At 44.2% G+C, this 25,953-nt stretch overlaps 2 protein-coding genes across 3 annotated transcripts in view; both read right to left on the reverse strand.

Moving 5' to 3' along the window:
* The window catches only part of POLR2M (RNA polymerase II subunit M), a 180,242-nt gene extending 168,554 nt beyond the window's left edge, over positions 1 to 11,688 (reverse strand). Inside the window, exons 1-4 of one of the 2 annotated variants that reach the window (XR_010026203.1) lie at positions 11,513 to 11,688; positions 9,990 to 10,658; positions 8,882 to 9,104; positions 8,190 to 8,455 (exon numbers count right to left, since the gene is read on the reverse strand). Coding sequence is in view for 1 of the 2 variants with exons in the window: in XM_063142500.1 (XP_062998570.1) it covers positions 8,315 to 8,455; positions 8,882 to 9,104; positions 9,990 to 10,658; positions 11,513 to 11,607 (1,128 nt within the window). In the remaining variant the exon portion in view is untranslated. Of the gene's footprint in view, positions 1 to 7,928; positions 8,456 to 8,881; positions 9,105 to 9,989; positions 10,659 to 11,512 lie in introns of those variants that run through there. The other variant, XM_063142500.1, reaches the window with a different exon arrangement.
* A 1,785-nt stretch (positions 11,689 to 13,473) lies between these two features.
* MYZAP (myocardial zonula adherens protein) overlaps positions 13,474 to 25,953 on the reverse strand; it is a 41,037-nt gene continuing 28,557 nt past the window's right edge. Inside the window, exons 11-13 of the mRNA XM_063142623.1 lie at positions 20,013 to 20,096; positions 16,597 to 16,697; positions 13,474 to 15,244 (exon numbers count right to left, since the gene is read on the reverse strand). Of these exons, the coding sequence (XP_062998693.1) occupies positions 15,115 to 15,244; positions 16,597 to 16,697; positions 20,013 to 20,096 (315 nt within the window). The 3' untranslated portion in view covers positions 13,474 to 15,114. The remainder of the gene's footprint in view (positions 15,245 to 16,596; positions 16,698 to 20,012; positions 20,097 to 25,953) is intronic.

Genomic DNA, 25,953 nt, shown 5'->3' on the forward strand with positions numbered 1-25,953 from the left:
CATCATCATGTTGGGTATAGTGGCTAAAGTATTGGACTGGGAGTCGGGAGATCCGGGTTCTAGTCCCCACTCGGCCATGGAAACCCACCGGGTGACTGTGGGCCAGTCACAGACTCTCAGTCCAACCTACCTCACAGGGTTGTTGTTATGAGGATAAAATGGAGAGGAGGATTATGTACGCCGCCTTGGGTTCCTTGGAGGAAAAAAGGCGGGATATAAATGCAATAATAAATAAAAAATAAATAAATCATACCGATACGGCAACAGGTATGGATCTAGCCCGAGCCATTCTTATCAGTTCAGAGGGAAATTAGCAGCACAGGCAGCTGAGCCAGGCCAGTAGCCCATCAGCCTCAGGCTTGTCTATCCCAGTGTTGGCAAACAGTGCCGACCCCAAGTTTCGGAGGACCCATGGGCAAGACCCCCTCCCTGGGCCATGTCATGATGGGCATCTGCACTTCCCATTTTACTGTGACCTGTGTGTGTGTGTGTGTGTGTGTGTATACACACACACACAAATATATTTCTGAGTGTTCCAAAAACCTAGTTAACCTCTCTGAGGAGAACCAACAAAACGTCTTGGGGCGTCTCCGAGGAGAACACGTTGCAGGAGCTTTTCTAGGCCAGGGTTTGCTTCGGCCTGACACCTGAACGCCATAGTGAAGACATGTGTGTATTCAATGAATAAGAAGAATTTTTTTAGATAATAAAAGGAGGGGAATTTTGACTTTTGTCATTATAGAGCAAGAGAAAATATCGTTACATATTTTTGCTGTGGAGAAAATCAGAAGTCCATCTTAACTTTGTATGTTCTTTTTTAATGTGTTTTGTGTTTGTTTTTTTATCTTTTCATATGTTTTCCTTCTTTCTTTATCGTGTTTGTAAGTTGGTGTTGTTTTGAAATAATAAAAGGAAATCAAACAGGTAAGACATGTGTGCGCATACACAGGTGTGGAACACACACACACACAGGATGAGGAGAGGGAAACCAGGTCCTGCGGGGCGAGACTGAAGAGGAAGGTATCCTCAGGATTTTCCACCTCAGGCTCCAAAATGCCTCAGCTCAGTCCTGTGGATGAACGGTAAAACTCGTGCTGAAGGTTTGAAACCGATTCACGCCTAGTCACAATGCCGAGGAGGCTGGCTGGAAGGAGAGATGGCGAACAGGAGCCAAATCAATCGAAACGACAGCAATGCAGAGCCGGGCAGGAGCCACAGATCCCATGAAGAGAGCGAGGTCCGGGTGCTCTCGAGCCTTTCTCCGTGTGTGGCTTTGGCAGGATTCTCTGTCAGAGCCGAGGGGTGAGTTGCAGATGCAAAGATTGACCAGGCTCCCATTCCAAAGGACCACCCTCTCCGCCCGGCCTTTGCAATGGATCCGCTTTTCTAGTCCCCCCAGAGTTCTCTGCGGCTGGCTTTTGGAAGGGTTAATTGGAAGGATTTCTAAATACGTGCGTGTATAGCGGAGGAGACAAGGATTAAATAAAACGATGTGAAAACATTCCCACGGTTTTGACTTACGAAAGAGAAATAAGCAAAACGTGGGACATCGTCATCTTGCATTACTTCATATTTGCCCAAAGGGCTGGTGTGAGGTAAACTTACATGTCTAATTCCATGTTTGACAGAATAGATCTAGCTATCTCCCACACCTTCATACATTTTCTGTTTTTAAAAAGATATATAAAAACAACAAAAACAATATGATTTGAGAGTTTCAAATCCTGCTTCTATGATGTCACGGAGACCAGCGGACTTTGCTAGTGTAACTCTGGCTGTCTTCTTTTGCACGCGCTCTTAAATTCAGGACAGCAAAGGCAGGAGAACGGGGCCTAGCAACAAATGTGTACCTTTGCTGCCATCCTCTGGCTCAACGGTGAACAACCGGGACAGCAGGGCTCTTGTACAGAGTCTTGGTACCACAATAGGGCCCAGTTTAAAAAGAAATAATTTTGAATTTTGCATGCATAAGAACATAAGAAGAGCCCTGATGCTGGATCAGACCAAGGGTCCATCTAGTCCAGCACTCTGTTCACACAATGGCCAAACAGCCATCGGCCAGGGATGAACAAGCAGGACATGGTGCAACAGCACCCTCCCGCCCATGTTCCTCAGCCACTGGTGCACACAGGCTTACTGCCTCAAATACTGGAGATAGCACACAACCATCAGGGCTAGTAGCCATTGAAAGCCTCCTCCAGGAATTTATCCAACCCCCTTTTGAAGCCATCCAGATTGGTGGCCATCACTACATCTTGTGGTAGTGAGTTCCATAATTTAACTATGTGCTGTGTGAAGAAGTCCTTCCTTTTATTTGTCCTGGATCTCCCACCAATCAGTTTCATGGGATGACCCTGGGTTGGGACAGGTAGTCAGTGGACGTGGGTCATCATAAGCAAGAGAAATTGCTCGCAGGCTGTGCCCTTTCAACTATTGCAGGGCGTGGGGAGGTGTCAGGTGGATTGTCTACCCATCAAAATGTATTATTTATTTACAACGTTTATATACCACTCCATTATCTAACACAGATTCCAGAGCGGTGAACATAGATATAAACAGTAAAAGAAAGAAGATTAAAAAGGCAAATTAAAATAATTCAATTTGAAAACAAAGGAGCCAGAAAAACAGTGGCTAGTCAATCAGAGACGGCTTCTCAAAACAGAGATGTTCTCAGGAGGCGCTGTGTTGGCGCCTGCCTGACCTCCACGGGCAGAGAGTTCCACAGAGGAGGGCCCACTACACTAAAGTAGTGTAGAGGCCTTCAAGAGGCAGCTGGACAACCATCTGTCAGGGATGCTGTAGGGTGGATTCCTGCATTGAGCAGGGGGTTGGACTCGATGGCCTTGTAGGCCCCTTCCAACTCTGCTATTCTATGATTCTATGAAAGGCTCTTCTCCTGGAGATTCCAATATGGCCACAGGTCTACGTGGAACCACCAGGAGCATGCCCTCCGACAACCTCAGTGATCAGGCAGGTTGGTAATGGAGAAGCCGCTCTCTCAGGTACCCTGGTCCCAATTTGTTTAGAGCTTTGTACCCTAATATCAAAACCTTAAACCTGGCCCGGTAGTCAACAGGTAGCCAGTGCAATTCCCTCAGCAAAGGAGTTCTGTGCTAAAAAGAGGCAGCTCCTGACAACAGCCATCGATTTAGCTGTCCCTTGAGGGACTGCCCCATAGGGAAAATTGTTCATCAGAATAAAAATCTCACAGGGAGGTATGTATCCCACACATTTGCAAACCTCTATGTGGAACGCACACAGACGCACCTCCACTGATCTCTTGATTAATAAGAGATAGACCTGTGTTAAACTCGCTCTAAACCCCGTTTGGGAAAGATTTGTGGGGGGTGTCTGGGCTCATCTACACCAAGCAGGATATTCCACTATGAAAGCGGTATATAAAAGGCAGGAGCCACACTATGGCTTTATAGTGGTATTGAAGTGCACTGACCACTGTTGGGATCCATTGACACGTGCCATCTACCGCTTTCATACCACAACCTCCTGCTTGGTGTGGTTCCTGCCTTTTATATACCACTTTCATAGTGGAATATCCTGCTTGGTGTAGATGCGCCCTTAGTCTCCCTTCACCAGCCTGCCCGTCCCGCTGTTGCACTGCTGTAACCACCACCAGCATACCCCTGGCAGGCCTGGCCTGACGTGAGCTCCCTCCAATCTGTAAAACCTCAGGTCTTTCTCCCCCCCCCCCACAAACCACACAAGTTTCCGCCTCTTGGGCAACTGGGCTGTTGTGTTTTCAACTGCCAGAGAATTCGATGCTTTTCATTTTAAAATCTCACCAAATTGCAGCCATGCCCCCTTTAAAGCATTGATCTGAAAAGCAAAACGAAGCCGTAAGTGAAATCCTACCTGAAGAGAGCAGCCAAGAGGATGCGTGGTAGGTACCACAGGCAGGCTGGTCCCAAAATTCAAAGGTTGGCCTTGGGCGTAAAGTGGCAAAATTCCACTGAAGTAAATCAGAACCGAGATGGGTTCTGATGGAAGTCATCTGGTTTGCTTAACCAGCCAGCTCCACTATTATAAACCATCAAGATGAATGCTGTTGTAGCAGTTCCTTGCTTTGGATATGGAAAACCCAATTAAAACTGCTCGTTTGGATGGGAGCAAAAACATGTTTGCACTGCAAAACGAAGGGTTGCTATTCCTGACGTCGACAGCCATGGTAATTGGGGGCTACTATTGAGTAATATCAAACTTTCAAGATCTTAATAACAGGAGACTGCCAGAAATATGTGACCTGCCGGTTATACACAGGAGAGAAATGTCTGCCTATTAAGAACAGATGTCAAATACATTGCAGGAAATGCCCCAGCACTTAGCAAGGCTGAGCGTCACATGGGCTACCCTGGGCTGTGATGCTTTCTGCTGAGCTCTTGTAGCAGGATGAGGCCAGCGTTGAAACAGAGGGCAGCACTGCTCCGTCCCACTCAGAGTTGGTGCAAGAGGGGTGGGGGAACTAGGGCGGCTATCCGTGCAGCTTGAGGGGCCCAGAATCAGGGAGGCTGGAAGAGATGGGAGAAGCCTTGGAGAACCTCATCCAGATAGGTGAAGCAAGAGCAACAGAATTTTAATAGCAACCCCAGTGCTATTCTCACTTCACCCCCTGGGAGAAGCTAGCTTTGTTAAGTTGCATTACAGACATTCTGGCAAGTTAAATACTGGCACCACAGTCAATCATGCCTTTCCCCTGTGCATCAGAGAGGCTGCCCACCTTTTTTAAAAAATACCTTTTTAACGCTATATACACACACAAAACACACACACACATATATAGAATTTATATGTTCATTTTATCGATCATAATAATTAACATGTAAAACTTGCATACATATTAACAGGACCCTAGGGGCATACACCTCGGGGATATTTTGTTTTAAAAATGCATTAGTTAATTTTAATTTAACTTTTATGTGTCCGTACGGTTGAAACTTGCAGTAGCATCTTCAGTCACTAGAAGGCAGACTTCTCTAAACAGTCTATAGCTTTGTAACTGATACAGTATGAAACCGGGGGGATTAGTAAGCCAGGGGGCAGAGTTAGGGGCCTGCCGCCTCTGCCCTGCTGTGGGGCAGCTCCCCTCAGGAGGATGGAGTCAACAGACCCCCTCCCTCAGGGTGCTATAGGGGTGCACCATGGCAAAGGCCAGGCCTAGGGGTGCCAACAGATGGGGCGGGCACATTGCGTCCACCTCGGACAGCTGCATAAAATTGTTTGCAGTCTTTGCTGTAAAGGTTGTTCTGACCCATGTGAAGCTGGGTCCGTTCGTAGTTTATTAAAAAAAAAAACAGACTTGAAGAAAACATGTGCAAAAGCAACTCTGAGGAAGGAGAGGGTTGGGGAGTGTTTTGGTGATGCCATGGGGCGCCCTGAATAAAGAGCTTGTCCATGTTCAAGCTGTTTTATGTCAAAACCTTGGCAGAATTCCACCACCACCATCTCACCATCGCCAACCTGCCAAAAGAGATCACTGCAGAACAGGAAAGGGGGGGGGGAACCAAGCAGCATTGGGACCAAACTGCCTCCACGTCTTCCAAGTCCTAAATTTGCCTTCCTCCTGCCCTTTTTGCAACAATCACATTGGGCAAGTAGCTTGCTGTTGTTTTGGAGGGACAACAGAAAGTAAATATGATTCAATTTTTTAAAAAATGGGGAGAGTTTAGCACAAGGGGGGGGGGAGACCCAAACTCAAATTCAATAAACTTCAGAAGAGGTTCTATCCATGGATAATTAACTCTGATGTCTTTCTAAAAATGAGAATAATTGAAAACAGGGACTTAAAGTTGATTCATGGAGGCCTCCCTGAGATATTTATTATTGCAAGTCCACAAGATCTGTCTGGGTTCTGTCACTGGGGATGGCTAAACTTGGTGTCCAGATGTTTGTTTAAGTTGCTCCCAAATAGTTCTGAAGTTCTTTAGCAGAGGTTATCAGGGAGCAGCACTGCGAATCTTCCTTGACTAATATTCTCATTTCTTCTGCAACTTTGATGTTTTCTTTCATTAAAATTCCTGGCCCTCTGCCCCTCCTCCTCCTCACCCTCCCCCAATCTGCTTGGCTTGCAAAAGAGTAGCTTGCAGGCATGACATACAACCATGCCTTCAGTTCGAGGAAAGCTAATATTTATCATCAGTTGTCATTAAACCTTGCTGTAATTGGTGTGGTGACAATCAGAAGGGCTTAAAATGAAGTGTGTGTGTGTGTGTGTGTGTGTGTGTGTGTGTGTATGAGATATATATATATATATCAACAGATCAGAAGGTGGTACATAGTGATGCAGATCAGGAAAGGAAAGATTTCCACCTAAATAATTGGGAGATAGCAAATTCCTGCACTTGATGGCACGATGCCTTAAAACGTAATGCTTTAAAAATGCTTTTTTTAAAAGCCAAGAGAGCAACATTAGGGAGAGATATAAAGCAGGGAGAGGTGATGGATTTGGGGCACCATTAGGGGTGACAGAGAGTGGACAAACCTCAGGGAACAAACCCGGACTGTGGCTGAGAAAAGTACCATTTGGATCCATTCTGGGTGGATCAGGCAACCAGACTGAGAATGGATGCACAGTTCCCAACCCAAGGCAGCTCATGGCAACATCTCCACTGATATGAATGGGTCCAGAGTGTAGCCTGCATGGATTTTAGTGGATGAATTTAGCTATTTAACTGTTCTGTGCTCCAAGGCGGCTACCACCATGACCGCCACCAGAAAGCCTAATAGCATTTAAAATAAAGTGTATCTTCAAAGTAACATTCTGCTAAAACAGTGGTTCCCAAAGTGGGCAGTACTGCCCCCTTGGGGGCGGTGGGATTACATAGGGGGGCGCTAAGAGGCAAAAGGGCGGCAGGGGGGGCGCTTGAGGTGGTATGTTCCAAGCAGCACCTCTCCAGAAGGTCTTAAAACCCAGGGACAATTTTATGGGAGAAGGTAGTTTGGTCCCAAGCCATGTAGGGGAAGAATCCACACATGTATTAATACTGTTTAAGAAGAGTCCTTTGAACGGTGAATTGAAATGTTTCAAAAGCACCAAAATGCTAATGAAGAGACATACCTTGTTTGGTGTGCCCCGCCACGCTGGCTGCAAAACAGAGGTGTTAGCTCTCTTTTCCCTCCCTCCCTCGGCAAGCCTGCGGCGGGTGCTTCAGATTTTGAATAAATATTCAATTAATTGTTACTGTTTTGAATTTTATTGTTATCTTCCTTAATGGGTCGTTGAAAACCGCTATTCTGAATAATGATTTTTATAGTGTAGGGTAGGGGGCACTGGGCATTTGTTTGTGGAACCAAGGGGGCGGTTACCTGAAAAAGTTTGGGAACCACTGTGCTAAAACATGAACCTGCCACTCACCAGGTAATCAGATAAAGGGAGGGGATTAAAAGACAAAATCCCGCCAGGCATATATGTCTCTTTCCTGCCTCTTTTCCCCCTTCACTATGCGGAAGCCACCACCAAGACTCTGCTGGGGTCAACAAGATGGGAAGGAGAAACTCTTTAAGGCAAACAGGCTAAACTGTGTTGCACTAAGATTTCATCCAAGTCCCAAAATAGATTCAATGAGCCCTCATGACTTATTGCACCTAGCAGCCATTAAAATGCCAGAAGTGCACAAGTTATACAGAACCTGAGACATGTCCAAAACAGGGCACTTTCTTCTCATCTTGGCTCATGTGTCCCGTACTTGTACCACTCTTCCTGGCAACTAACACTAGATGTGCTCTAGAGCCTGACCATCTGTGAGAGGATTGGATTGCTCCATTCCCCCCCCCCCGCCAGCAGATATCTGGAGAAGAAAGGACCCCCCCCCTCCACTCCAGCCCCCAGAATTAGCCATCCCTGAGACAGAGGAATAGCTTAACTGGCAAGGAAGTCTTTCTTTTCCTTAGGGGACAGAAGGAGATCCACATTCAAATGGGCAAATCCCAGATTTTAATGTAGGAAAATATAGAATCACCAGGAACTTTCCATAGGAAATACTGTCATCTTTTACACACGTGTGCATCTTCCAATTGCTTGGGAGCAATCCTCAACACAGGAAAGACCTGAAGACAACTGGCATGATTTGGCTGTTCTTGGATCGTGGTTCTGTTAAATGCAAGGCATTGAGTCATGCCATTCTAGACCCAAAAACAGCAACATCCTTCGTGAGCAAAAGGCCAAGGGATCAGCACACCTCAGTGGTGCCCGGGGCCTCTGATAAATGAATACCTTCCGGCAAATACAATCACACTCGGTCTTGAGTCTTTATAAACCCCTAAGTGAGACCCTGGCATCCATCTGCAGGTTCTTTTTTCGGACTCAGTCCTCAGCTGAGCTGTAGCCGTTCTCATCCCTCACTTCCCTGTAGCCAGCCACCATCTCCCCCTCTGGCTCATAATGGACCATCTTAATGCCGAGCCTTTCAGCAAGTTTTTGGGCTGCGAGCTTGGCTTGCATTTCCTACAAAAGAGAGCAACAATATACAAACGGTGATATGTCACAGCAAGGATTATTCATATTGGCAGTCGGCAGAATTCCTTAGCGTCAGAATATAGTGCTCTGTTAGCTCTCGAGAAAGACACTCAGAAAATCATTTGAACTGGACATGCAGGGATTAAGCCTGCAACCTGATAGATTCAAAGAAGTGCTCTACCAGAGTTATGCCCCCAATAACAGCTTGATCCACTTTTCTCCCTAATGTCCCTCGAGAGCCTGGGGAAAGGCCAGATTCATGCCAGTCCCTAAAGCTCCTCCAACCTCCAACTGTTCCAAACCCTTCTTTCATCAAAATCCCAGTGGAAACTTTCCCTCGCCCCACACACATCCCATGTGACCCCACAAAACATAACCAGAGCTTACACAAAGCACCAGCATGTCAATCCATACCTCAAACGCTTCTTTTTGCTGGATCTGAATCGTTATTGATTCACCTATGGATAGCAACTGCGTAGGTTCATGATGAAGAGGTGGCAACCGAGCAGCTGTAATGTCGTCCAAGTGCTTCCTATCTCTACGCCGTCTTTCTTCTGCAGAAACTGAAGAGGAGGGAGCTCCAGGTGAAGGAATACCTGGAGAGCCACGAGATGATCCACTCAACTCAGCGGGCAATCTACCAGAAAGCAAGAATCATAGAATCATAGAATAGCAGAGTTGGAAGGGGCCTACAAGGCCATCGAGTCCAACCCCCTACTCAATGCAGGAATCCACTCTAAAGCATCCCTGACAGATGGTTGTGCAGCTGCCTCTTGAAGGCCTCTAGTGTGGGAGAGCCCACAACCTCCCAAGGTAAATGGTTCCATTGTCGTACTGCTCTAACAGTCAGGAAGTTTTTCCTGATGTCCAGCTGGAATCTGGCTTCCTGTAACTTGAGCCCATTATTCCGTGTCCTGCACTCTGGGAGGATCGAGAAGAGATCCTGGCCCTCCTCTGTGTGACAACCTTTTAAGTATTTGAAGACTGCTATCATGTCTCCCCTCAATCTTCTCTTCTCCAGGCTAAACATGCCCAGTTCTTTCATTCTCTCTTCATAGGGCTTTGTTTCCAGACCCCTGATCATCCTGGTTGCCCTCCTCTGAACACGCTCCAGTTTGTCTGCATCCTTCTTGAATTGTGGAGCCCAGAACTGGACGCAATACTCTAGATGAGGCCTAACCAGTTTGCTCAGGGAGCTGTGCCTCATATTGGCATTTCAGTCTAAAGCTCTGAAAAGATCTTTGGGCAGCTCTGATCTTTCCTACTCCTGCTTTAGTAAGTGAGATCTGGTGTGTGTGTGTGTATGTATGTATTTGGGGACACCTTTGCTCCATTCTACAGTTTATAACATACACTGATGTAATGAAGAATTTAAAATTAGCTGGGTAGTTATAATGCTACTTATTTTTTTAACATTTCCTCCCCGAAACCATGCAGCAGAAGCTACCCAGGATACATAACATACACTTGTGGTATTATAACAAAAATATTCTTAAGGAGAATGTTTTTCTGTGATACTCACACATTGGTTTTAAATTTGCTTTTCTGTGTCACTGGGTTCTTTGCTCTCAGTTCTAGCACTTCAATGTAATGTGGAGTTTGGGGTGTTGTATTTGGAAGGTTCTGAAAAGGATTGCCTTTACGTTTAACATTCTGTCCTTCTTCAGATTTTTCCTCACATTCTTTCCATCCAAATGAAATCCTTTCAAAGGCATCACACAATGCCTCACTGCTTGCAGACGGCACTGGATTTTCAGTTTTGCCTAGAGAATTGTGTTCCGGAGCCTTTGAAGCATCTAATGAATGTCTGGCTGCAGATACCTCCAAAACATTTTCATTTCCTTGAGGAATACTGGAGACCTCAACTACCTCAGTTTTATTCTTTGTGCTTCTTTTCTCTGTCCAAATACTTTGCTTGTTTTGCAAAGCTGGCTTGACTTCATTGCTAATGTGAAGAGCAGAACGCTCAATAATAAGAGATGAATCTTCACATGTTGACTTGTCACTGCTGACAACAACTTTCTGTTTACTGGATTCAATAGCGTCTTGTTTTTTCTGGAACTCTAATCTAACAGCCGATAAAAGCTCAGTTGTTCTCCTTAGTTCTTCTTCTTGTGCTATAGCAATCTTTAATTTCTCAGCAAAATCAGAAATCTTTTTACCTTTATCTGGAAGTCTACATATAAATTTCCTACAATATAAATGATAAAAGATAAGTTGATTTAAACAAAAGTACACGCAATGCAAGGGCAAGTTCCAAGAGATATTTCATATTCCTCCTAGCCTCCTCAGCAAGCAGCCTACTACATCCCTGTCTGTTCTGGGTTGTCAGATGCAAGATCGGAGTGTACTTGTAACAGCCCTATTCTCACACCAAAGCTTGCTGGCTGTGCTCCTCACATGGCACATTGTTAGAGCCTCTTCCATGTTAAACCAACTAGGTTTACTTATTCAAGGAGGGGGAAAACCTTAGAAATGTTTAATAGGCTGTTTCTTCTCCAATGAATTTTGTTGTACCCGTCTATTACACTCCCCTGGTAGAGAACTGCAACTCCCATTGAGCAAAATTTGCTTTCTAGATGGGGCGATTACAGGTCACATGGGGAAATGGTAGCTCACTGGTGTTCTGCATGCCTGAGTGGACTTTAGAAATATCAGTCTCCTACGTGACTTCTCATACCCTGCAATTATTACTTTATTATGATACAATGCAATTGTAATTATTGATATTTATTCAGGGAGGGACCGCAGTTCAGTGTGCATGCAGCAGGGCTCAGGTTTGATTCCCAGCATCTCCAGGTAAGACTGAGAAAGACTTTTCTCTGAGATCCTGGAGGGGCTTCAAGGCAGCCGCCACCCCCCAGCTTCCTGGTGCCCTCCAGAGGTGTTGGACTACAACTGCCAGTATCCCCCAGTCAGGCATGGGGGATGCTGGGAGTTGTAGTCCAACACTTCTGGAGGGCACAGGAGGCGGGGAGGGGAGCATCGGCAAACTAGAAACCTGCAGGGGGAAGGCTCATCACTGAAAGCCCCTCCCTCTCTCACCGGTCTCCCAGCAGCCTCTCCTGCCGGCTCAGCATCTCCCGCAGCTCCGGCAGGCTCCGACCTCGTAGCGGGTCCGCCGGCGGCAACCCCGCCATGCTTGCCCAAGGACGAAAACGTGCATGGCCCCCGCAGGGGGAAGAGCGGGCGGCGCGAAGAAAGAGAACAGCGGCGGTGACTCAGCCGCTTCCGGTCCTGACTGGGCGCCGCCATGTTGCCGGAAACGTAGTACGGCGCCCTCGCAGGGTCAAAACGCCGTGGCCGTGCCTTTACGCCTTCGCTCGTTTCCTGGCTAAAGGCCAGGGAGGGGGGTGGCCCTTGCTTGCAAATATTTTAGCCTTCCCCAACCTAGTGCCCTCCACATGGCTTGGACTACAACTCCCATCATGGCTGGCTGTGGAGGGATGGTAGTTGTAGTCCAAGCCATGTGGAAGGCACCAAGTTGAGGAAGGCTGTGTTCTACCAGTTCATTTATTTTACAGCTTTATGGGCAGTTTACAAGATTAAAGCCATACGGTATAATATAAATCTATTAAGATATAAAAATATATAATTTTTAAACAACCAAATTCGCATGACCTCATTTTCATTTCAACATATTCTGATGCTTTTCTGGATGCTTCGTTCACTCGGCTTCTTCTAGAGTTTGTCTTCCTCAGTTTTATTGCACTCTTTTATTGATATTTATATCCTGCTTTTATATCCTGCTTTTCCCCCTCTTGTAAGGAATCCAAGGAAATTTATATGACCTTTCCTGTCTCCATATTATCCTCACAACAACCCTGTGAGGTAGGTTAACCCTGTGGTTCTTAATTTTTGTAAACCACTTTGTGGGTGGGGGGAGTTATATACCCCAAAAGTGGTATTTAAATGCTCAAAATAAATCAGTAATAAGGAGCACACCTGTCCGTGTGCACATAAAATGTTGACACAAGGGAAAAGAAAGTTTCAGAATGTTTTATATATGTGGGAGTGGAGAGCCCATCTTCACGTGGCTAGGGTGTCCTCCAGATGTGTTGTAATGCTTACTCCCATCTTATCTGGGGATGCAGTCCAGCACATCTGGTGGGAAAGTGGTTGGGAAAAGTTGTTGTATATTAAATCTTGACAGTGGACAAGTTTCCAGTTCGGTGTGGCCTAGGAGGGCACCGTGATCAGCATTTCCATGGTGCTGGGTAGACAGAAGTTCTCCCTCTGCCCACGCACTTCCAAATCACAACCAAAGTAATCACAGCTTACTCATTAAGATACATACATACCTCCCAGTTTCAAAGTCCACACTGACTCCTGGGAGGTGCCCAAGTTATAATATCAGTGTTTGGATGGAAATAAAGCTTTAAGAAACCAAGGAGCCACGTAGTCAAGGTCATTTTCAGGTGTGACTTGCATTTGTAGTATTTTGGTTTCTGGAGGCTCTCTCTCTCTCTCTCTCTCTCATTCATTAAGAGCACACCTGCCAAAATAGGAGTTGTGTTTTCACCCTTCCTATTGCCGACAGTATTCTGCTTGGTTTCACAATTGGAAGAGCATTCTAGAAGCAGACTACTTTCATATGTGTGCATCTTTCACGTGTGTGCATGTTTAGCCAAGGATGAGGCCAGGTGCTGACCATGTCAAAAGTGAAAAGAAAGAGAAACGCAACAAGAAAGCCGGTCTGGACAGGCCCTGCATAGCCCTTGGAATCCCATGTACGATGAAGGCTGTGAACAAATGATAACTTTTCAGAGGTTGGGAACACTTCGATATAGGCAAGTTTATATGTTGTATCCTCCTACCACATGGCTTGTGCCCAAACTAGTTTCCACAGCACTCCAAAAGCTGAAAGGAGATATGCAACCAATACTGATGCAATATAAATACAGACCTTTTCATCATCAAGGAGCCAACCACTGTGGGCAATTGCTGAACAGTGCCCATACAATTCCACTCCACTTATTTTAGGACATAAAAAGGTATGGGTTAAAAATTAATTTTATTTTTAGCATGTGGAAAGATAGTACGCTTGTTCAAATATTCATATATGAATTCCTGCAGCCCTTTAAAAAGCAGAATATCAGCAGGGTCTCTGTTAAGGGCAAATGCAATGGAGACTCCAAAATAACTAATAAGCAGGAACCACAGCAATTTGCAATTTTCAGGCCATGTAATATTTAACTTGTTTGTGCTAAGGATGCAAATGTTTAGTCGATAAATCAATTAATTAAAAAAAAAACCTTCTGACTGACTGAAACAAGATGGAACAAATTTATGGATGAAGACATGCAAAAGTAACATGGACAGGAAATAACCTAATTCACCCTTCCCCAATTTTGATCACAAAAGGACCCCAAGCAAGCTACGTTGGAGCTGAGTAGAAGCAGCACTTTCAGGAAGGTGCAACTAAGCAACTAGTTTTCTTGCTGCAGAGTTCTGCAACTAACCCACACTGAACCAGAGGCCATCCTGCACACAGTGTCTTGCTTTATTTACTAGTTTAATAGTGCAAATTAGTGAAGATAATAAAATCTCTATTCAAAGAGTGCAGTCAAATATAAAAGGCAGTATCAACAGTGCAGAGGGTTCTTTAAAGCATCATGCTGATTATTTAAATCAATATTTTCAACTCTTATACATTGTGCTAAGTGTTAGCATTGTTTAAGGAAAACTGCTTTATATAGACTTACACTGCGAGTTAGTCATCTCCATCTGAAGCTTCAGTACAGGGGAGTTTAAGCCATATTCAATGAAAAAAACATTCAGGGCTTTTAAATATACAAAACAATGGGGTTGTTTTTAAAACTGGAAGGTTATAAACAGAGGTGTACGAACTTCCATGTATTAAAAGAAGAACTGATGCTATGTTTCCAGGAGACAGATGAAAGGGGGATGTCTGGAAAGATTGAAAAGAATAAGATTTGAGCAAAAGAATACTGAATGTGCACCCCAGAGGTTACTGGCTATAGAAATAAACTTGGTCGTTAACAGCGCTGTTGTGCTTAAGGTTATGAAGTGAAGTGCATTGTGGCAGCAACCCAGAAAAAAAGTTACTTCTTGGAGCACCTCAGCCAAAGCCATGCATTGGCTGAGTAAGTTCTATCGTTTTCAAACAGGGCTCCCAAGGGCAGGGGGCCCAGGCAACATCTGCTTGGTGAATAATCCCTTTGGCATCTGAAAGAGCGCTGCGATTCCAGGCAATAAGAGACAGCATCTTACAGAGTTATGAAAAGAAGAGACCTCTCCATCACACTGCAAGTGTATCTTTGGTTGTAATTCTTTCCAAAGAAAGAAAAGAGTAACTTCGACATCAATGTTCTCAACAAGTACTATTCCAGTTATATGATGCTGAATTAGATTCAAGTTCAAATAATAAATTAGTTTCCCTTCATAGTTGAGATCGTTGTACGACTGGCTCTCATTGAGTGTGCTCAAAACTCCACGGAGGGCACTCCACAGCTGCCTTCCACTGAAGGAATTTTGTTCACCATTTGGTCTCTTGCTAATAAATACGGGCCCAGACTAAGCAATGACATAGGCAAAGGATCTGAAAGAGTTCTTGGAGGCTTCACCGTCTCACATTCCTGTTGTGTTCATCAGTCCCTAACCTTGCAGAGATGCAAGGCACTGGCTCACTTGGAAGGAACGCCTGGGCCCGAAAAGCTTGGGTTGTGTTTCCATGAGTACTCCATGACTCTCATGAATGGAGTGTAGGTCCTGGAAGGCTTTGATGGTTCAGAACGTGTGGTGGTGTATTCGGTGCTGTTCAGAATAAAAACCAAGAGGTTAGACACCTCAATGTTCAACCAATATTGTCTGAGACAGAAATTTCAAGGATCTAAACCAAGGGTGCATATGTCCCCCACACCCTGGCTACTATTCCCCAGAGCCCAGGTCAAAGACTACAGAAAGGAGAACCTCAAAAAGGCTAAAGGAGACTTTCTTCAGCAGTAGGAAGAGATTCTTATCTCTTGCACTTGATTTAAAGACATTTAAAGTTAAAATACTTTTAAATTTTAAAACCGAGCTGTGTTTTGCATGCCTGAAAGCTGTTGCACTGGGGCTTACTTCTGAGCGGACCTGCATGGCGCTGGGCTGGGCTTTGCATGCCTAAATGTTTTGGCAGTGGGACTCACTTTTGAGTTGGCATGCGTTGAATTGGGCTGGGCTTTATATCCTAGGTGGGGAAATGTCTGAACTGGTAACACCTGCATTTGAGAATGTGGAGCTTCTAGCACCCCAGTAAATTTCAGATGCGGCCCTCAGAACCAAAAAGATAGTGCATCCCTGAACTAAAGGTACACCCCGCATCTGAGTATGACTCTGACTTCAGATGTAAATAAATGTGTCCGATAATGTAATGTAAATAAACGTGTCCGATAAATGGCAAACTAGCTACTTTAAAGAGCATGAAAAATTACTCTTGCTAGGATTTGCCAGGTTACCCCAAGGAACGTGTGCCACCCCCGTACAAACATTCCTCTGGTTTAGGGCCTCTGCGCTTTCCGCAATCCATGAAAAATCATTAACTTTGATTTCTTATAAAAATTAAACTGGAAAAATAAAGAGCTCCATAAAAGCTCAGCAGTGTAAAGGTCAAGGATAAATTTCCAAATGTACCACATAAAGATGCTTTGGCACCTTGAGGGTCCCCAGGAAGCATCGCATAAACAGCTGCCATCATGCCTGGAAATTTTGTAACTTTTCCAATTACGCTCACCTCTAGGCTGAAACTTTGGAAACCAGTGTAGTTGGTTGTAATGTCAGAAGGGCAAGACTGTAATTGGGTAATTTTGTGAGTGCCTCATTAAACTGCTGTAGTGAAATGACTTATTTTTGCATGCTGCTGGGATTAGGGAAGACTTTGGCAAGCCGAAATGCAGCGAACCTGTTAAAGTTTATTACGCAAGGCTAATAACTGCTTTCCATTTGACCTCAAAGGAGCAGAGCTTCATCTATGGGAATGCACGCACACACGGTGCTCTCCCTCACCTCCCCCAGAACCACTAATTTTCCGGAAAAAAACCCAAGGGGCTGCACAGATTCCTTTCGGCTCAGCGTATTAAAGAGATGGGTTCAGAATGAGCCCCCTGAATGGATCCAAGCCCAGATACCTCAGTGGAAGGTCGCATCCTACTCCGACATCTCTGGTTTCTACATCGGCCTTTGACTGCGTCTCCATCAAATAATCCAAACGGTCTTGAAATTCTTTGTTCTGAAACAGATGCATTTGCAACACAACTCCTTAGGCTACAGTATTAACTGATAATTAATTAAATTTAGATCCCACCTTTCTGCCCCCCCCAAAAATGGTGCTCACGTTAACTAAAAAAAAAGATAGATTAAAAACAACATCTTAATTAAAACATAATGTAAAACCAAATAAATTAAAAACACAAGAAAATAAATAGCTCACAGCCCGTTAAAGCCCTCTTCAGCAACAGAACAATTTAGATGCCAAAAGCCTGCCTGAATAAAAACGTCTTTGCCTGCTGGGCGAGGGAGGACAGAGATGGGGCCATCCTAGCTTCCCTTGGCAGTGAGTTCCAGAGCCTGGGTGCAGCCACCGAGAAGGCCCTTTCTCATGTCCCCACTAAACATGCCTAAGCTGGCAGTGGGATCACCATGCCCCCCCACACCCTCACCCCCACTATAAAGCAAAGCATTTCTCCCACAGAAGGATAGAAATTAGTTTTTCTTAATTTATGTCAACAAACCAGTATAATTCTTACTTTTATTTACTGCATTTATATCCCCTTCTTTCCTCCAAGGAGGTCGTGTACACCAGGACATGGCTCCCTTCCTTTTATCCTCACAATAACTCTATGAGGTAGGTGAGGCTGAGAGAAGCTGACTGACCCACAATCACCCAGTGAGCTTCCAGGCTAAGCAGGAATTGGCATGCAAGTGGCCCCAATCCTAGTCCAACACTCTCACCACTACCCCACCCTGACTCTAGAGTAAGAGACGTGTTGAGGCGTTGGAAACGCAACAGGCAGGTGGAGTGCTTAGTATTCAGGATAATTAGAGGAAGTCTTTAATATGAGGTGCACAAAAGGAGAGAGGGAAAAGTTAAGAAGAGCCCTGAGGCTGGTTCAGACCAAGGGTCCATCTAGTCCAGCACTCTGTTCATACAGTAGCCAACCAGCTGTCGGCCAGACACCAACAAAGCAGGACATAGTGTACAGTACCCTCCCGACCATGTTCCCCAGCCACTGTTGCACAGGCTTACTGCCTTGGATACTAGAGGTAGCACATTACCATCAGGGTAGTAGCCATTGACAGCCTTCTCCTCCAAGAATTTATCCAACCCTCTTTTAAAACCATCCAAATTGGTGGCCATCACTACACCTTGTGGTAGCGAATTCCATAATTTAACTACGCGCCAACATAGGATAGTGGAGAGAGTGTTGGATTTGCTGTGGAAGGATCCCGGTTCAAATCCCTGCTCAGCCAGGAAACTTATTATTATTATTATTATTATTATTATTATTATTTATTTATTTATTTATTTATTTATATAGCACCATCAATGTACATGGTGCTGGCTACGCTTTGTCTCCCACTTCCTCCTCCTCTTACCTCAGTGGTTGGGTTAGGAACTCCCAGCTAGGCCCTACCTGGGACCATTCACCATATCTTCTGTCACTTTCCTCATGCCTTTATTTCCGATCTCAGCCCCCACATCTGGGTGCCATTTCACAAGACTTACCAGGGCCTTGGATACTGCACTCTATACTCAGTTCAAAGCCCAGTGTCATAGATGTGCACAAAATTATCTGTTGCCTGCCAAAGATCTCCTATTTTCAACTTTCTGTCACGCATTGCTTCTGCTTTGGAATGAAAGTGCCTGGACAGGAACTGTATCTAGTTACTCTATTTATTTATTTATTTATTACATTTCTATACCACCCAATAGCCGGAGCTCTCTGGGCGGTTCACAAAAATTAAAAACATTCAAAGTATAAAACAACAGCATAAAACCATAATATAAAATACAGTATAAAAGCTCAACCAGATAAAAACAGCAGCAATGCAAAATTACAAATTTAAAACACCAAGTTAAAATTTATTTATAGACTGTTAAAATGCTCAGAGAATAAAAAGGTCTTCACCTGGCGTCTAAAAGCATATAATGTAGGTGCCAAGTGAACCTCCTTAGGGAGCTCATTCCACAGCCGGGGTGCCACAGCAGAGAAGGCCCTCCTCCTGGTAGCCACCTGCCTCACTTCCTTTGGCAGGGGCTCACGGAGAAGGCCCCCTGAGGATGACCTTAGGGTCCAGGCAGGTACATATGGGAGGAGGCATTCCTTCAGATAGCCTGGCCCCAAGCCGTTTAGGGCTTTAAATGTTAATACCAGCACTTTGAATCGGGCCCAGACTTGGACTGGCAGCCAATGAAGCTGGAAAAGGACTGGCGTGATGTGGTCTCTTCAGAAGTGCTTGGTACATATTTTTATGAGTTACTATTATTCAGGCTTCAGCTAGACCTACCTGGTCTAGCACGACGGAGGGGTGAGATCTCCCTTTTTATTGTGAGATCTCCCCCTCTGTTTACACGTGCCGTGCGACGGCCTCAGAAGAACAGGATGAGGGTTTTGTGTGTGTCTTTAAACATTTTTTCTCACTCGCGAGTAACCGCAAGGAGCCAGGAAAAATCGCAACGCCCGCCCACATGTTCCACAGTCTCGGGATGATTCTGAGACCACGGAAAAAGCGGGCTGAAAGGGTAGGGCGATATCCCGGGGAAAGGGAGGGAGGGATCATCCCTCCATGTTCCTGGGATCCCCTGTGCGTCATGTGGACACACAGGGACGATCCCAAGGATCGCCCCAGGATATCGCCCCGTTTAGCTATGGCCTCAGAAGTGCCTGGCAACGTCACTATGCTTTTCTTAAGGGGATGAAGTGCTCTGAAGCTTTCTTCCTCTCAAACCATCAGACCTCTACATAGAAACTCAGCCAGATGAGAGCTAAACATCTCTCTTTCCTTGGACAGAGATGTTTAAGTCCAATCGGGATCCCCCACAGCTGAAATATCTAGTTTTCTTCGGTTTTCCATATTGCTTCTCACTCACTCACTCTCTCTCTCTCTCATTATTTATTACGTTTTTGCAATCATGAGCAGTCTAGATGCTGATGTCTCTGTCTTGTCGCCTCAGAGTCTTGGCTTTCACCTCTCAAATCTCACCACTAATGGGTGATGTGAGAAATGAATTTTCAGAAGACTATGCTAATGACTTAATACACATCTACACAACAATTAAGAAAATACTTGGTATTTGCTGAGTGCCTAAAAACCCCTAAATGTTATACAGTATATGTGGAAATATGGGCCCTGCCCAAGCAGGTTTATAATCTAATACAAACCACAAAACCAAAATACAAAATGATTAAAAACTGGGAGGTGGCACATGCTGGAATCAAAGCCACAACAAAATTAGTTGTAGGCTAGCTGAAATAGACAAGTTTTAATCAAGTCTCAACTAACAGCAGCAACTGGCAGAAAGTTACCCAGATGTAACGCTTACCTCTCCTTCCAGGAACGATATTTTCTCTAAAAGCTGTAATATAAATATTTCCTTTTGTTTCATCTTTCTTTTCTGCAGCTCAATCTACGAAGAAAAGGAAAGGAAAAGTGTAAAAACCAAAAACAGAGGGAGAAATGTATCATTAAATAAGTATGCCACCCTGAAATTAAACTGCTCCACAGCCATAGTGCATTCCATTCATGAGAACAGGGTTGACGAAGCTAGTCTTGCAGATGCTGCTGAATTCCAATGCCCATCATTCCCAACCAGCATGGCCAATGTTGAGGAATGATGTGAGCTGTAGTCCAGCAACATCTGGAGGGCCACACGTTCCCCATCCCTGCATTAACATATTTTCAGACTTTATCAGCAAGAGCATACTTCTTTGCAGAGCGTAAACAGACACGTTTTCAAATTGCAATGGATGAACACACAAATACGAAATAGAAGGAAACAAGGGGGCATGTCTACACCAGCCCTATATCCCAGGATCATCCCAGGATCGTTGCTGGGCCACTCAGATGCCGCACAGGGGATCCCGGGAGCAGGCAGGGGGGATCCCTCCATTTTCCTGGGATAACCCTTAGGTGCAGAAAGGGCCAGGGAATTTGTTTCTGGATTCAAAGGACTAAATCTAGACCTGTTGTTACTGGTATTTATTTAAAATATTTTTATTCCACCTTTCTATCATAAGATACTCAGGGCGGTTAGTAAGATCAAAATATTAAAATATAAGCAATCGTTATGGAAATCCTAAAATTAATATTTTGAATTCTTTGAAAACACATGGCAGTAAAAATACATGAAACAGGGAGAAAGAGAAAGAGAAACTGCTGCCACCGAAGTAAATTGTGTAGAGAGCAGCAAACAGTAGGCGCTAAAATGCCATATTTCCAAATGCCTTCTGAAACAAATCCTCTCAAAATACTAGAACCCAATGGGGTCATCCCATGAAACTGATTGGTGGGAGATCCAGGACAAATAAAAGGAAGGATTTCTTCACACAGCGCATAGTTAAATTATGGAACTCACTACCACAAGATGTAGTGATGACCACCAATCTGGATGGCTTTAAAAAGGGGGTTGGATAAATTCCTGGAGGCGAAGGCTATCCATGGCTACTAGCCCTGATGGTTGTGTGCTATCTCCAGTATTCAAGGCAATAAGCCTATGTGCACCAGTGGCTGGGGAACATGGGCGGGAGGGTGCTGTTGTACCATGTCCTGCTTGTTCATCCCTGGCCAATGGCTGGTTGGCCACTGTGTGAACAGACTGCTGGACTAGATGGACCCTTGGTCTGATCCAGCAGGGCATTTCTTATGTTCTTATGAAGAAAAAGAGTGGTCAGGGGAGCAGAAGTTCCCTGCAAGGCAGCCACTATGTCGGTCAAAAGAAAACTCAGGGAGAGGCAGGAATCCCTGTGAACATGCGCCTGGTTCCCGCCAAAAACGTTCCGCAGCTATAGAAGTTTCCGGAACTGAGGCTCCGCGCAGGTGCACAGCCCATACGTGTGATGCACAGAGACCACGAAGAACAACAGGAAGTTCCAGTGGTGGCACGGAGGGTCTCAGGTTTTTTTTTACTGGGATTTTGCCCAATGTCTTGCTGCATTAATGTGATGTTTCCTCTCCTCTTTCAGAGAAAATTTAGTCCCAGGGGAAGGTCTGGCAATACCTGATCAATGTTTGGCTGAGATCACCTGGGAGTTCTATATATGGCCACGAATTCCATGATGGAAGGAAGGTGGGAGGGAAAGGTTTAAATTAAATGAATATATTTAAATGTCAAGGGAGTAAATATTAGAGTCCCTCACAAAACATCATCACTGAGAATCAGGATGGTACGGAGTGGATCATTTTTGGATTTAAATCAGGGAGACCTGAGCTCAGATCCCTGCACAGGGACGAAGCTGTGGTACCCTTGGCCCCTCTCAAGCCTTAGCTACCTCTCCGGGCGGGGGGGGGGGGATGTTGGGGAGGGAATGGTTCCGATGCATGCTGCCCTGATTTTTTTGGAGGAAACGGTGGGTACAAATGAATCATTTATATGCATTCCGATCCCTTTTACCTTATGCACAAGAACCTTGCTGGAATATATTGATGCATGTCTGATGATGATTTATACCCAAAATTTGGGCAAATGCATTATCTGCTGCTGCTGCTACTGTGCAGTGTGAGAATAGCCCAAGTTTCATAAGTTTTCCCTTTTGTTGGGATAATTTTGCGCTGCTCTGCCATTGCAAATCTTTCTCTTCTTTTTTTGTTTGTTGACCTGGCAACCATCACTGGATGTAGAGAGATAACTAACTGCTACTGAGATAATGGAGGAGAAGGCATAAGAGTGGACCCTGGATCTGTAACATGGCCGGCCCAAAACATTTCAATGCCTGCAGCAGCACCTGAATCTCTAATAGGACTGCATGTTAAGGAAAGGTCGGGTTCTTTTTTTAAAAAAACAGACAAACACGGGGTACGATCCATAGGACTGTCTCCTATGCAAACCCTGTTGAAATGAACACAAGTTGTGCAAAGGCACCACTCTGATTGTGTATCACTCTGGTGCATTTCAACGGAGCTTACACAAGAAGAACTCCATGGTGGGTTGTGTCTTAAGGTTCTATCCGGTCGTGATTTAAACAAACTCCCTACTGTCACAACCAAGAAGCAGGTGGGAAAGAGGAAAAGGCCCGAGGTTTTCCAGGAAAATGGCATTCTATTCTAAGAAAAAAGGAGGGGCAGGAAGCTGCTTCTACTGCGGTGGCGGTGTGTGTGTCTGTGCGAGAGAGATCAAGATCATATTTGAAATCCCAGGAGAATGACACGCATGCCTCAAGACAAGAGTGGGAGGCAGCTGTTCTGGCTCTACCAGCATGAAAGGAAATGCGTTTGTAGCTGAGACTCGTAGGAGGCAACCGAACAGGATATCAGCTGTTGTCAATATCTGTATGATGAAGCATACCAGGATGGGTCCAGAAAACCATAAAATGAATGACTAGATGGTAATTATCTTATTTCATTTAGACTAATAGCAGCTCGGAGCAGCAAACGACATTTCCTTATTTGTCCCCGTGGTAGCAAAGTCACTATTTCATCCGATTGTTTAATAAATGTATATCCTGCCTGATAAAGGGGCTTTTCGAGCTGGTTTTACAATTACAAATGACTAGGATATGTAACGTAAAGGATCAAAGTGTTAAAAAGATAAGCAACAAGAGAACATTAGAAACAAACCCACACTAAAGTACAGAATTACTAGAACTGTAGGAGTGCAGATGATAAACTAGTCCTGCTGTAAAATCATAAGATTCCAAGAGCGGGAAATGGTGCTATTAAAAATAAAAAAAATCTAGGTTAATAAAATTGTCTTCACATGATGGCTATTGCTCGTTAGTGTACATGGACCTAGGGAGGGTGTTGCAAAGAAGGGAGCCACCACTGAGAAGACCTGGTCACCACCCGCCTAATGTGAGCAGGAGGCCTTCCCAGATCATATTTTGTACAGAAAGTTCACAATCCCCTTCCTCTATAGTTGAGAGACATATTTCATATTTCCCTTATATTTGAGAAACGAATGACCAACCCAATGCCAAGAAAGAAATTCAGAGTTGATTTCTAAAACCACTATCTTGAATGTCCGATGGTAGTTTCAGGCTTCAGAAATGGTGGAAGGGTTTGATACCCCATGAGCACAAATGCCATGTAGAAACATTCTGTACACAGTTTGCTAAAAATGCAACTTCTTTTTTATCCCATATTGGCACATTAGGAAACCTGACTTCCTTCGTGCTTTATATGCCATCTGCCACTCGGATGTGATGCAATGCAGAAAACTGGACCCATAAACTTCCTTGTTTGGGCAAATAAATTCAACAACAGGGGCTGTGAGCCAAAGAAAATCATAATAAATAGCTTTTTACTATGTCACTGTAAGAAAACTGTAAAAAAAAGAAAGAAAGATCCGGGCCAATATAAATAGGAATTTTCTATAAAACATACACTCAATTAAATAGATTTCTGAAGGGCTCTCACCTTTGCTTATAAAATATTTTGAAATAAATAAGTGCAACAATAGCAAAGGGACTGTTTATTTTAACGAACTCATGAGAAAGAGCTGGACTCTTATTCAAAATAAAACAGATTCTCATCTAATACTGTCATTGTGCTAAATCCATAAGTATAAAAGGGGTTTATAATGCTATGATTGCGAGGTTAATCTTTTATTCACTGTAATACTTTTTAAAATAGATGTTTAATTAATCAGTCCACTACTGAAAGATGTATAAGAAAAATGGTTGAGCCAGATAATCAACAAAAGAGAAAGATGTAGCAGGGAAAGTCAGTGAGAAAATGAGAATATTTTTCTAGCAATTATTTCTGTTGGCACTGTTGACTTTAGAAACCTAAGGAAACTACCATTCTTGTTTTGATATCTGCTTATGGAAGGCCAATCTCTGAAGCCAAAGGCTGCAAAAATCCTGTAAGAACTTACTGAAGTTTTGGTGTCAGAAAAACAAAAGTTTGCAGTGCCCCATAGCCCACCCTTGTTTTATGAATTGGAGACGGCTTCATGGCACCGCTCACCGCCAAAACCCACAGTTTCACTGCTGTGGGGTAGCGGCGAGCAATCTTGATGGAAGGAGGCAATGCAGGCTTTCCGGCAGCCATTCTGGCAGCCATTTTGTGAACCGCCCAGGGAGCTTCGGCGATTGGGCGGTATAGAAATGCAATAAATAAATACGCGCACCAGGCCTGCCCTCTCCCGGCTTCAGGCAACCAATCCAAGATCACCTTCTGCATGGGAATGCCCCTGGTGTGTGCCAATGCAAGGACAGACGGCGTAAGATCCATGCGGACGTCGCTCCCAGAGGAAAAGTCGGGGTAAGTCCCCAACATTTTTCCTGCACACCTTCACCCTTTGCCCAGCGGTGGCTCCAAATCAGTGGCTATATCATAGAACTGGGCAAAGATGACATTTATATTGTATTTTATATTATGGTTTTATACTGTTGTTTTATCCTTTGAATGGTCTTACTTTTGTAAACCGCCCAGAGAGCTTCGGCTATTGGGCGGTATTATTTATTTATTTATTACATTTCTATACCGCCCAATAGCCAGAGCTCTCTGGGCGGTTCACAAAACCGTATAGAAATGCAATAAATAAAATAAATAAATAAATAAATAAATAAATTAGACAGCCCCTTGGTGTGAAATGCACATAGCAGCATTTAAGTGATCTAGCACACACACAATTGTTTCTCAATGTCACAGACAAACACCCTGGCTTTGTCCCAACCCTTTCAAGCAATGGCACCAAGAAAAAAGAGATCAAGTTTACCATTAAAAAGTGAGCTATATTCCTAACGGCTATATTTTAAAAGAAAAAAAGGGAAACACTTTTACATTATTAAAAAAATGTTTATTTAAATAGAGCATATATTATTTTAAATCAAAATGAAGGTAGGCAATTGAATGTTTACACAATGAACACTGCATAAAAGAGAAGTGCACTGATTGATAAGGTCATTGGCTCAACTTTGCATTGTTTTTGCTAAAGTGGTTTTTTTAACGTCAGATTAATATTTACGACATTTACAAGTGTTTGGGGCATTTTGCAAGATCTATTCAAGTAAATCAGAATCAACCCATGCAAACCCCTAACACATGGAAAAAGATAAGGCTGCGTTTAAGTCCTACCTACAAGAATAAATACTAGCCACGGTAGGCGTGTGTGTTATTGGACATTTTGGTGTAACTGGGCTCTTTCAAGCCATTCATCACCAGCACAGATGGCGTGCCCTCAATGATCCAGTTGTACATACTGCTTTGGGTTTCCCGGTCACATTTCACAACACTGTATGAAACAGGTACAAAGTGCAGGATGGTGTTGGAAGGAAAATACAGTTGCTGTCATTAGATGATGGGCTATAAGAAAGGCTGTGGCG

This window comes from Elgaria multicarinata, chromosome 16 (assembly GCF_023053635.1).
Source record: "Elgaria multicarinata webbii isolate HBS135686 ecotype San Diego chromosome 16, rElgMul1.1.pri, whole genome shotgun sequence".
NCBI classification, from domain to species: domain Eukaryota; kingdom Metazoa; phylum Chordata; class Lepidosauria; order Squamata; family Anguidae; genus Elgaria; species Elgaria multicarinata.